The sequence below is a fragment of the Planococcus citri genome, chromosome 4 (genome assembly GCF_950023065.1).
Source record: "Planococcus citri chromosome 4, ihPlaCitr1.1, whole genome shotgun sequence".
NCBI classification, from domain to species: Eukaryota; Metazoa; Arthropoda; class Insecta; order Hemiptera; family Pseudococcidae; genus Planococcus; species Planococcus citri.
Window position 1 is genome coordinate 56041405 of NC_088680.1, and position 11322 is coordinate 56052726.

General features: G+C 32.1%; 1 protein-coding gene across 2 annotated transcripts; it reads left to right on the forward strand.

Annotated features, from left to right (window-relative positions):
- Positions 1 to 1547: 1547 nt before the first annotated feature.
- On the forward strand, positions 1548 to 9590 carry LOC135843662 (cytoplasmic dynein 2 intermediate chain 1). 2 transcript variants are annotated; one of them, XM_065361618.1, is made up of 17 exons: positions 1548 to 1932; positions 2108 to 2737; positions 2805 to 3025; positions 3156 to 3291; positions 6771 to 6911; positions 6992 to 7126; positions 7209 to 7310; positions 7393 to 7587; positions 7687 to 7850; positions 7936 to 8036; positions 8118 to 8227; positions 8304 to 8449; positions 8530 to 8672; positions 8744 to 8799; positions 8894 to 9051; positions 9189 to 9312; positions 9404 to 9590. In XM_065361618.1, the coding sequence occupies exons 1-17, from the start codon at positions 1891 to 1893 to the stop codon at positions 9485 to 9487; spliced, it is 2688 nt and encodes an 895-aa protein (XP_065217690.1). In that variant the 5' UTR covers positions 1548 to 1890; the 3' UTR covers positions 9488 to 9590. The 2 variants fall into 2 exon arrangements, with proteins under 2 accessions (XP_065217690.1, XP_065217691.1); XM_065361619.1 differs by having other exon boundaries at positions 2108 to 2617.
- The last annotated feature ends 1732 nt before the right edge of the window (positions 9591 to 11322 follow it).

Consider the following 11322-nt stretch of genomic DNA (forward strand, 5'->3'; position numbering starts at 1 on the left):
TGACAAATGAGAGAGCATGTATCAAGAATAAGTAAACAATTTTTTTCCCCTTTTAATGAATGAGTTTTCAAACCGTCAGAAATTGACGTCAGTTGAAAAAATGCATAATAAATTCACGAAATTATTATCACAAAGAGTTGTTCAGAAATATTACAACGAGTAGGTAAAAATAATTTTTCAAAATCATACCACGCAAAAAGCCCCACAGAGGAAAAGCGTGTAAAACGATCGTCATTTTTCGAAATCAACGACCCAAAATTAGTCCACAGCAATGGTCTTTGTTGTGGGCCAGTTGCCTATACTTTCATCCAGCCTGTTCGATTCCGCCATTGCCGTCCAGGTTGGAGGGTCCAAAAAACAGTCTCGAGAAAATGTCGCCAATAAACGAGCTCAATAAACTCACGTCGTCAGTTCGTCACACAGAAACTGGGTCAGAAAGCAGCTTCAAAGGGACCAAATTCAAATTAGTGGTTATACAACTGAGGAGTGAGAACGAATTGAGAATTGGTCCCGGGGGCTTTCTTCCTATGAAAATGTAGTCATAATTCACGTGAATGGGTCCTAAGACAGTTGAATTACCTACCTATTAACCTATTTCAAAATAGCTCCATAAAACAATTAAAAAAGCACTAAAAACACCTACAAATAAACTTCAAAATTTTGCAAAAATAATATCTATCAAAAATCATGAAACTTATCAAAATAAGAGCGAAAAAATTATCCGGATCAAATAATTTTTGAAGAAGTAAAAAATTGTTAAAAATTCAATTTTCAAAACTCGAATGCAACTGATTCAAGTCCATGTTACGTGTAGCTAGTAGGCTTGATACATAACTGTCTGATTAACCCCCCTCCCCCACCCTCTTTGCAAAAGAATAACTCCCACACAGTTGGAAATTTTCACCTAATTTTTCCTCGATAATCATTTCACTCGAACTCCGATGTAAGTAACCCAATTTTTCAAAGAATCAAGCTGACTATAACTTTTTGAAAAAATCAACTTTCAACGCACGTTTTTACTTTTATTCAATCAAATAAAGAAGAAAAAAGCCCTCGTAACGAAATTTCCATTGCTCAAACAATTGGTTCGACATTTTAACCCGTTTGAACAACCCTCCTCCTCCCGCAGTCATCGCGAAGGTAGAATACATAAAACCAAACAATGAAATCGTCTAAAAATTTTATAACGAATTCGCCTGAATTTAGTGTGTAAAGTAGGTATTCGGCTATATAAGGCTAAAAGGAAACATTTTCGTGCTGAGATCTCGAATCTCGAACCTCGATCCTCATCTGGGAATTTGGGCAAACAACTCTGACGAAAATCTAAAACCATTAATGAAACATAACTATACTCTGGAGGAATCGAAAGTTCCCATTTCTTATTTCCGTCGCTAAATTACAACAAAGAATAATTTTCTAATTACGTGTCGCTCCCCATTAAGTTATACATACAAAAATACACGTTAATAATTCTTTTTTATTTTACGTTGTCTGGTGTGTTTTATATCGACAGCGTGGTTATTACCGCTGCTGGTTATTTTGCACAATTTTAGTTACTCGGCGAGTCGGCGATGAGGGTAATAAAACGTTTTTAAAGTTAGCCAAGTGTCAGCTTTGTTTTTTTTAATATTTTACGACTTTTGTTTTGCGGTTTTTCCTTTTCCTCCCGGTTCGAGAAAACTGTTACCTACGTGTGTAAAAATCGATGTAGTTGTTAGCAACCGAAACAGATAGCGGCACATTATTGATTTTTCCAACACATGCTTTCATTACACTGCACCGAGCGTACAGTTTAATTTGTTTTTAGCGCAAATTGGGCGCTTTTTTATTCATCTAGACACGATTATGCTCGTATTACTGTGATAAAAACGTATTTAAAATCTCGTAAGCATGAAGAAAGGAGGCATAACGGAGATTAATAGTTTCATAGCGGTAAGTAAACTATACCTACTCAAGTTATAGCACGATTAATTTTCACGCATAAACAGGAAGCGCACTAGCAATGTTTGTTGACTTTCACGATGAGTTGTTATATCCTCATACTTGGTAATTGTGCCAATATACTCGAGGAAATAAATTGAAAATTTTATTCCTTTTTTTTATATAGGTGAACAATAAGTCGAAATTGTCGCCTAAGAAATTACCAAATAAACCTGCTTCGTCGGATGATCGTCTAACGCGAATTAAATCAAACGCAACTTCAACAATTTCGCCAAAGAAAACCTCAACGACATCGCCTCGATCTAGTTCCAAGCTCAGATCAACGAACAATGATCGAGTTACAGCCGTACCAGCTCAACAAAACATTAAACCAAGAAGTACCAACGATACATCCAAAACAACCGTCCTCAAATCAAAACCTATTCCGTCCACAAAACCATCCACCAGCACCTCGAGTCAAAAAACTAGTAAGCCTACGAGTAGTAATAAGCTCGACTCTCCCAGAGCTTCGAAACCAAAACCGTCGACTTATTTACAAGAAGAAAAACGAGGAACCTCTATTGGTAAAATAACCATGGAAGATGTTTATAAACATAGACTTAGACGAACTTCACAAGATTCTGAGTCGAGTTCACGTCGTAGTTCTACTACCTTCGTCAATTTAGTGCAAGACAAGGTAAAGCAAAACAATATTGAAGGGAAGATGGAAAACGAAATTAAAATTAAGGATACTCGTACTGAAATGAAAGTTGATGAAAATAAAGATATTCAGTACGAATATGAGGATGATTTCGAGGTAATTTAATTATATTATTGGATTTAATCGAGATCATTAACGAATGCTTTTCGTTTTTATCGTATAGGATTACGAATCGGATTTTGAATCTTGCTCCGAATCGAACGAATCCGAGTCTCGTGAGATGGAAACCGGTCAGGATTTGGAGAATGAGAAATTTCCTAATGAAGAGGAGAAGAAAATGGATTCGGGTAGCTATGATTTATACAAGCAGAGGCAGAAGAATCAACTCGAGGTGATCAAGGAGGCATTGCAGAAAGAGAATACCGAAGTTAAACGTCAAAATAGGTACCTATCAGTTTGTTGAAAATTTAGTGATGGTAGCTTCTTGAAAAACGTTTTTGGTGAGAATTTTCTTAATAGGTAGATAGGTAGATAGGTACTTATTGTGTTTTATTTTCTGTTTCAAAATTTATAGTCCATTATATCAAAATCGTGAAGCGAAAATTGAAGAGAAAATAATCGATAACGATGATGCCGACTTTTTGACCAACTTTAATACCAAGAGCTTACAGAATTTTTCCAGTGCTAAGAAGAGGCAACGTGATCTAGAGGTATAATTTTGAAATTCGATTAAATACCTACGTACTTACCTATTTTGTACACTAACACCATATAGGTAAAATCAATTTTGAGAAGATACATTTGTACTAATATTTGTTGAATAATTTGAACTATCAAAAAGCCTAGGGAGATTACCTACTCTGCACTTGAAAAGATAAGGGAGGGATATTAGATTTTGATACAGAAATTAGGGTTAGTTATAGTAAAAAAAATACACGTCCAGGATTTTGATGAAAATTGGTGAGAAAGTATACTTTTAGCACGTGGGAGACTACTCAGAAAAGTTTTGAGCCCCCTAGTCTCGCATGAGACTAAGCAGGGGTCTTCAAATTTGGGTCACTTTGAAAAAAATGGCAACCAATAATTGAATTAAAAAAAAATTGCTGTATAGTCTCTCACTCAAAGTAATAAACCTCTTAAAAAATGTTAGATTGAAGTGTTGCCTATCTTTAAAATCAAAAGGAAAAATTATGTTTTTAAAAAATGAAAATTTCAATTAGGTAGGTGTTCTTTTTCTGTAATGGGAATAGGACGAGTATTGAAAAACGACTAAAATTCAGTTGTATAGGAGAAGGTACAATTATGGACCCAGGTACAAATATGGACCCCCCATGGTTTAGTGTACAACCACTAGCGCTACGGTCATGCTGGGTACTAAAAATTATACTAGTAGTGTAGTATCGATGATCCATGTACTTATTTTGGATCCATGCAAACTTGGGTGTCTCTCATCAGCAATTGTTTTTTGTTTGCGCATTTTTTCTTGCCAATGGAAAATTTTACAAGTTTTTCATTCAGTAATTCATCAATCGTGTAACTCTTCATTAAATGCCGAATAGGTAGAAAATTGGGCATTGGTCCACTTTTCTTTTCTCCTCACACTTTTGTAAATTTGTGTCTGTTAATTGTATGTGGTGAATGCCTCACGGCAGTTCTGCTGTTTCTTTGTTAAATAAAAAAAAAAAAAATCAACTTCAAATAAAGTTTGGAAAAAAAATTATTAGCGAAGTAAGTAGCTTACAATGTGTACTTTCAAAATATACTTTCATATTTGTCTGTACTTCAACTGATTTTCATAATTTTTTTCATTTTTCATAAACTGAGCCGATTTTTTGCATGGGTATAAATATGGACCCCTAAATTTTTTTACCTAATTCTGATTCAATATTTTTTAGAATATTGAGAAAAGTGTTATTAACAAAGAAGACAAGTCCAAAGTGTCAAAATGGAACCATGATTTTTTCATTTTTCATAAACTTGGCCAATTTTTTGCATGGGTATAAATATGGACCCCTAAATTTTTTTCATCCAATTTTGATTCAATGGTTTTTAGAATACTGAGAAAAGTGTTATTAAATAAAGAAGACAAGTCCAAAGCATCGAAAAACATCTTTAAATAAATTTTTGTTCAATTTTCTGAACTTTTTATTCATTTTTTGAGGGGGGTCCATATTTGTACCCGAGTCCATATTTGTACCATTTTATGTCACTTTTCTAAATTTCAAATTTCTCCGTGAGTTTTCAACAAAAAAAATAAATTTTTTCACACAATATACTAGAGTCTTTGGCCTTTCGAATGGTATACTCGAAAAAAAAATTTGATAATTTTTTCTACCCTTTAAAGCCAAAAAGCTAGAGGGGGTCCATATTTGTACCTTCTCCTCTATGATTAATTTTAAAATTATCAAGAAAATGGACAGTGAATAAAAAATAGTGTGTGAATTTCACTGAACCCAAGTTGATGAAAAAAATTATAAAATAATTGTTAGTTCATCAATTTTTGGCGCACCATTAAATAAATTAACAACTAGAGTAGGTAGTACTTTTTCATTTTTTTTTTTTTTTTGAAATTTGGTAGAGTTAAACTGAAATTTGTTCCAATTTTATTTTCATTGAAAAAAATCATGGTCGAATGATCTCAGGGTTGTACAAAATCGTTTTTTTTTTGTTTTAAAACAGTTTTTTTCTCGTGTTTAAAACTATGTGTTTAAAACACTTTTAAACACGTTTAAAATATGTTTTAAACACAAATTCACTTGTTTTGGGTTCACCAGACATCAATTTTTGAGATGTGACGTCATAAAAACGCTATAAAGCTCAAGAAATATTGAAAAATTGGAATCAAAACACAAAATTTGTCTCTAAAAATACAGTTTGTTCAATTTCACTTTTTTTCAACAAAAAACTAAAAAAAACGTGTTTTTCAACTTTTTTTTAGGAAATTGGAGTTGAAAAAAAACACGTTTAAAACAAAAAATAACACAGTTTTAAACGGCTTTAAACCTTTTTTTTTTGTTTAAAACATCGTTCTGTTTTTTTTTACTTGTTTTAAACGTGTTTTAAACATGTACAACCCTGAATGATCTCAACAAGACAGGAAAAATTTCAAATTTTCAGATCAATGTCGAAAAACTTCTCTTTTAAAAATTTTTCATATGTTTTGAAAACTTTTTTTTATTTTTTTCCTTCAATGGGGCTTTAAACTTTTAAACTTGCCAAAAATAAATTTAAGCTTTTCTCATGATTCAACGCGATGATAATATAATATGAAAATACTAAAGACATCAGGAGACCACTAGCTTGAACCCCTCCCCCCACCCAAAAAATCAACTTGAGCTCATTTCACAAAGAAAGTTATTAAAATTCAAAATGAAATTTTTTGTACGCCTTGTTGAAGTCATTTGGCCATAATTTTTTGCAGGGACAACCAACTTTATTAACAACTTTTCATTTAAAAAAAAAACGAATAAAATGATATTTTGGTTGAAAATAAATAGAAATTGGAACAGCACTCAATGCTTTAAAAAATGAAACAAAAAACAAAAAACTACATAGGTACTAAAACATGCATTTGGTGGTTCCAAAAATTTTCTGAAAGTAGCAAATTTTCAATACATGCAGTTTTAAAAAAAAAATTTTCACTTTTTTTGAGACAAGAAGTAGTGTGATATTCATTCATTTTAGAATCCAAACCAAAAAAATGAAAAAATGCCAAAAGTGACCCTTTTCCAAATTTTGAATTTCAAGAGATCTTGAATCCTACTCTCGCCCAATAAATGTGGTAAAAAATCAATTTCTCTTTTTCATATCATTTTAAAATCATATTTTTTATTTTTGGACTTTGAATTTTTTTTTCATTTTTTGATACTTAATACCTACCTATTTACGTATTTAGTGAATTTTCCATTGAGTCCTTATTTCTACTCTTTTTCTTCAACGAAGACAAACGTTATACCAATTTGAATGTCTAAATCACTGAAATTTTTCATGTTTGTTTTGATTCAATGTCTCTAAAACTTTAAAGAACGTGTAGACAAAAAATGATACTCGTAAATTGGTGTACATTTTTTTTTTTTTTTTTGGAGGTGCTTGTAATTAGGTAGGTACATGATTATTATACCAAATTAGTGTACATATTAATTTGTTCTCATTACTTTTTATTTAAAAAATGTAAATTTGATCTTTTCAGATTTCCAATAGAATAAAATTCAGAGGACAAAAACTACTGCAAATGGTTACCTTAGACGTAATGCAATATACATTACACGAAATGTCTCCTGTTCCATATGACATTTTTATGAGATGTTACGCACGTAAAGATACCTCTCAAGTAAGTCTCGAGTAATTATTCGTCATCAGCTGATTTTTTCCCCCGAAAAATATTGACACATTATTTTTTATAATTTCCAGGCTTTTGTGCAAACAAACGAAGATAATATGTCGATAGAAATTCAAACTGAGGAAATCCAGTCTCAGTCTAAATGGACTCAACATCCTGTCGAGTTGACTAAAGATATGCTGAATGAAGATACAAATTTACAGCAGGTACCTAGACCTATCTACTCAACTACTCATGTAATAAAACTTGAAACTTTGTTTACAAAAATACTTATGGTTTTTGAAAAAGGTTATGTTAGGAGTAGGAGATGAAAATGCTTCAAATGTTGAACAAAATATGGCAGATTTTAGTGCTAGAAGATTAAACGAGTTTATGAAAACTGTTGGTGAGGTAAGATTGTCGCTGCTATAACTTCATCATCGTGGTAATTTATGGATACCTACTTGGCTAATTAATTTTTTTTTTGTCGTAGGAATTAATAGCTCTACTAGAAGAAGAATCCATTATCCCTGATCCATCAACAGAAAATTCCAGTGCCACGTTGACTAAAATTAGTGATCCAGTTTCATGTATTAAATGCAATGCTCATGATTTTCTGCACTCTAGACCAATCGTGTTGACCATTTTTGATCCCCATTATCCATCTCGTCTGCTAACGTCACATGGAGTGAGTATTTAGGATTTGAATTTTCATCACGAAAAATCGAAAACAATTAGTCATTAGTCACTTACATTACCGTATCTAACAAATTGTGCGTTTTTTCAGTACTCTCAACAGCCAGATGATAACGATAGGTGCAGCATTTTATGCATATGGAACATTCATCAGCCATCGATACCGAAAATGATCTTGAGAAGCTACGGAGCTGTTACAACTTGCTGCTTTGTAGCTGGCGATTCTTCTTTCTTAGTTGCTGGGCACAAAGATGGGTAATACTACGAATGATTTTACATTGTTTACGACTAAGTAATTAATAATTCATCGAATTGATTGACGATTATTCATTTGAAACAGTTCTCTTTGTGTTTGGGATCTTCGTGATAATTCCTTGTACTCGGAAAAAATAAAACTTGGTAATGTCGAAGTTCGAGTTCGATCTCCGTCTTATAATTCAGGTAGGTAATTGTTTACCTATTTATAAATGTCTCTTCATTGCGAAGATCTGTCCAATGATTTATTTTTACGTAATATTGCAGCTGAAATTTTGAAAAACGTTAATCACAATAGCAGCGTAATAAAAGTAGAAAGTACTCCTTCTGTGAAAGAAGACTCGACCAAGATGATGAATGATTTCAAAACTCAAATTGTGAGTACCCATTCCTTCGAACCACAGCACACCTTATTCAGATAATTTTACTTTTACTAATTAAAATTGTTCACAGGTTTTCAGCATAGAAGAAGAAAATTATCTGATAATTTGGAGTCTTTCGAGAAGCTACAGCACCTCTAACGATATAGGATTAGCTCCTTGGAGTAAAATAAAATTTTTTTCGAGTCAAATTATCGATATAGTTAGATTATTTCCAAAGTAAACACAAACACGCTACGACTAATCGCCGGATAATTTTTTTACGTGCTCTTGAAATTTACAACTTGTTTGTTTTTTAGGTTCTCTTTTCGAACTACAACTTTGAACGTTTTATCAGAAAGTAAAATTTTGTTAGGTACGAATACTGGTTTAATTCTCAAATGCAGCTCGTACGATAAAAAATGTAAAATTTACAGTAAATATGAATCCGCGAGTGTAAAAGGTAGGTACCTATTCACATTCCTATCATTTTTTGAACTTCAATCACATAAAAAATTATTTTTATTTTCTCAGGTCAATCAAAAGTTACCTGCTTGGAAGTCTGTCCTTATGATGAAAACTATTTCGCGGTTAGTCTTACAGAGAGATTTATCAATTACCATGTATCACTGTAGGTACATTTTAGTTCTAATAATACGAATGAATTTTTTGTATTAATTTTAGGTTGGATATGGTAACGGCAACATACGATTATACAATTACAATTACAGCGAACCGGTTTCAAATTTAGAACAACGTGATGTTTCATCGGTCAGCGTACAATCATTACAATGGCTATGGAATAAACATAATTACATATTGTCATTAGATTTAAACTTCAAGTATGTGAATTTCTATACTTACTCGTATTCGAAACCTAGCTTGGATACCTACGTCTATGCTTTATACTTAGAACCTATAGATAGGTAGTAAAATAAGCTGAGAAATACCGGTATTCATTGCTCATATTTGATCCCAGATTATGCGTTTATCGATTTTCTTCGGCGGATTATTCATTGACGTATAGTGCTCAAATTGAAGATATCAATTCGGTGGTTGTGTCTCCTTTCGTCGAACACATGAAAGATGCTAATCCATATTTGGTAAGTTGAGAAATTCGACTTTAGGTATACCTATCTAATAATAGAACTTAGAAGTTAATAATAAATTTTAATTTTTTAATTTTTTTCACAGGTTCTTGTATCAAACAAAGGTAACATAGAGATCCAAAAATTCAACGCGATGATAAATAAGACGACGAGTGATGACGACGAATAATAATTGCAACAATAATTATTCTATCTAAAGACTGCATTTGTTTTTTTTTTACTTGTGTAATGGTTTATTTCTGCAATATATTGGTTCAGCAATTTTCAAAGAACGAGCGTGTGTTTTCGATGATTTCGTAGAAAAGATTCAAAATGTTAACGCAAATAGCGTACTTACCTACTACGCTCGTTTCTATAAACATAACAAATGAAATTACTTACTCACTCCGAATTGATCAAAAGATCACGTACTAATTATCCGTCATCATTGTAAATCACTTGGGATAAAAGTGATATCCGAACATTGACTTACGTTCGAATCGAAATAAACTTATACCACGAATTCCTTATCTTACCTAAACCTGTAAAAATGCGAATAGGTATACCTACAATTTGAAAAATTCATCGTAATGATAACGTCAAGAAAGCCGAACTTGGAATCTCAAAGAGTTATGACATGACATAAATTTCACTTGGGTATTTTTTTTTGAGCATATGGAGCTCGTAAAATTTTTCAGAAAAAATTCCAACTACCCTATTAGAAAATTGAGAGTCCTGCAGAGGTTTGAATTTTCCAAAATAGGTACTTATTCGAAAAATTGCACAAGTTGATGAAAAAAATTAAACTGCCAATATTACATCAGAAAACTTGGTTTTTGGTCATATTTTGATAGGTAACAAATTAACAATTAAATAGGTAGGTACGTTTCAAAACCTCATGTTGATACCTCCCTCTGAAGAATAATAAAGACTGTTTTTGGAAACTTGAATTTTTCAAGAACAGTGTGTTAAATAAGTAGGTAGAGGTACCAAAAAGAGTAAACTGGAAATATTCTATTCTTGTGATACTTATTATCCCAGGTTTTGAGATTCATTATCAACCTGAGTGAAAAAAGCTGTACTTTTAAGCAGGGATGAAAGAACAAAGAATTTTGTTCTTCGTTCTTCGTTCTTTTGTTCCTGAAATGAATTTTCATTTTTCATAATATGTTCTGTCTTTCATTCTGTCTCAAAACTCAAAACTTGGTTCGTTCTTTCGTTCTTTTCTTCAAATTGTTTTTTTTCTTTGGTTCTCGTTCCCAGTGTTCTTTTGTTCTGATAATTTTGAAACTTTTTTTGCATATGGGCCAAATTTTGGTACTTTTTTTTTCAAATTTTGACTCAAAATATCTCAAAATGATTTTAAAAAAATAAAAAGCCAATTTTTTTTTGCATATTAGCCAAATTTTGGCACTTTTTTTCTCAAGTTTTGACCCAAAATATCCCAAAATTATCGAAAAAAAAAACTAAATAAAACAATGAAAACAGAGTGAAAAGAAGAATTAAGAACGGGAACAAGTTAAAAAATCAGAAGAACGGTTCTTGTTCTTGTGTTCTTTGTTCTCAATTCTGATTTTTCCAGGTGTTCGTTCGTTCGTTCGTTCTTTCAAAAGTTGGTTGTTCTTTCGTTCTTCGTTCCTGTTCGTTCTTCCATCCCTGCTTTTAAGGCCCAAACTTTTCAAAAAGTTTGCTAGATTTACTTACCAACCTATTTTTTCAACATGAGCCTTATGGACCACACAATGAGCTCCTAAATTTCGTTTAGGTCACACGATTTCTTCAATTTCATAAAATTTTTGAAATTTATCGTGGGTCCGGAGGGCTTAATATCAACAAAGTAAATCGGAATTTGAAATTAGACAATGTATGTAATATTAAGTAAACAAAATCACCGGTTTTTTCATTCTTTTTTTAATGTGGGAATTGGGAAGCTTATTGCGAAGCATAGATGGGCTAATATTTAAAAAAGAAAATCTTCAAAAGTTATTAGTTTGGGGTAAAGATGGTAAAATCGACATGAATATA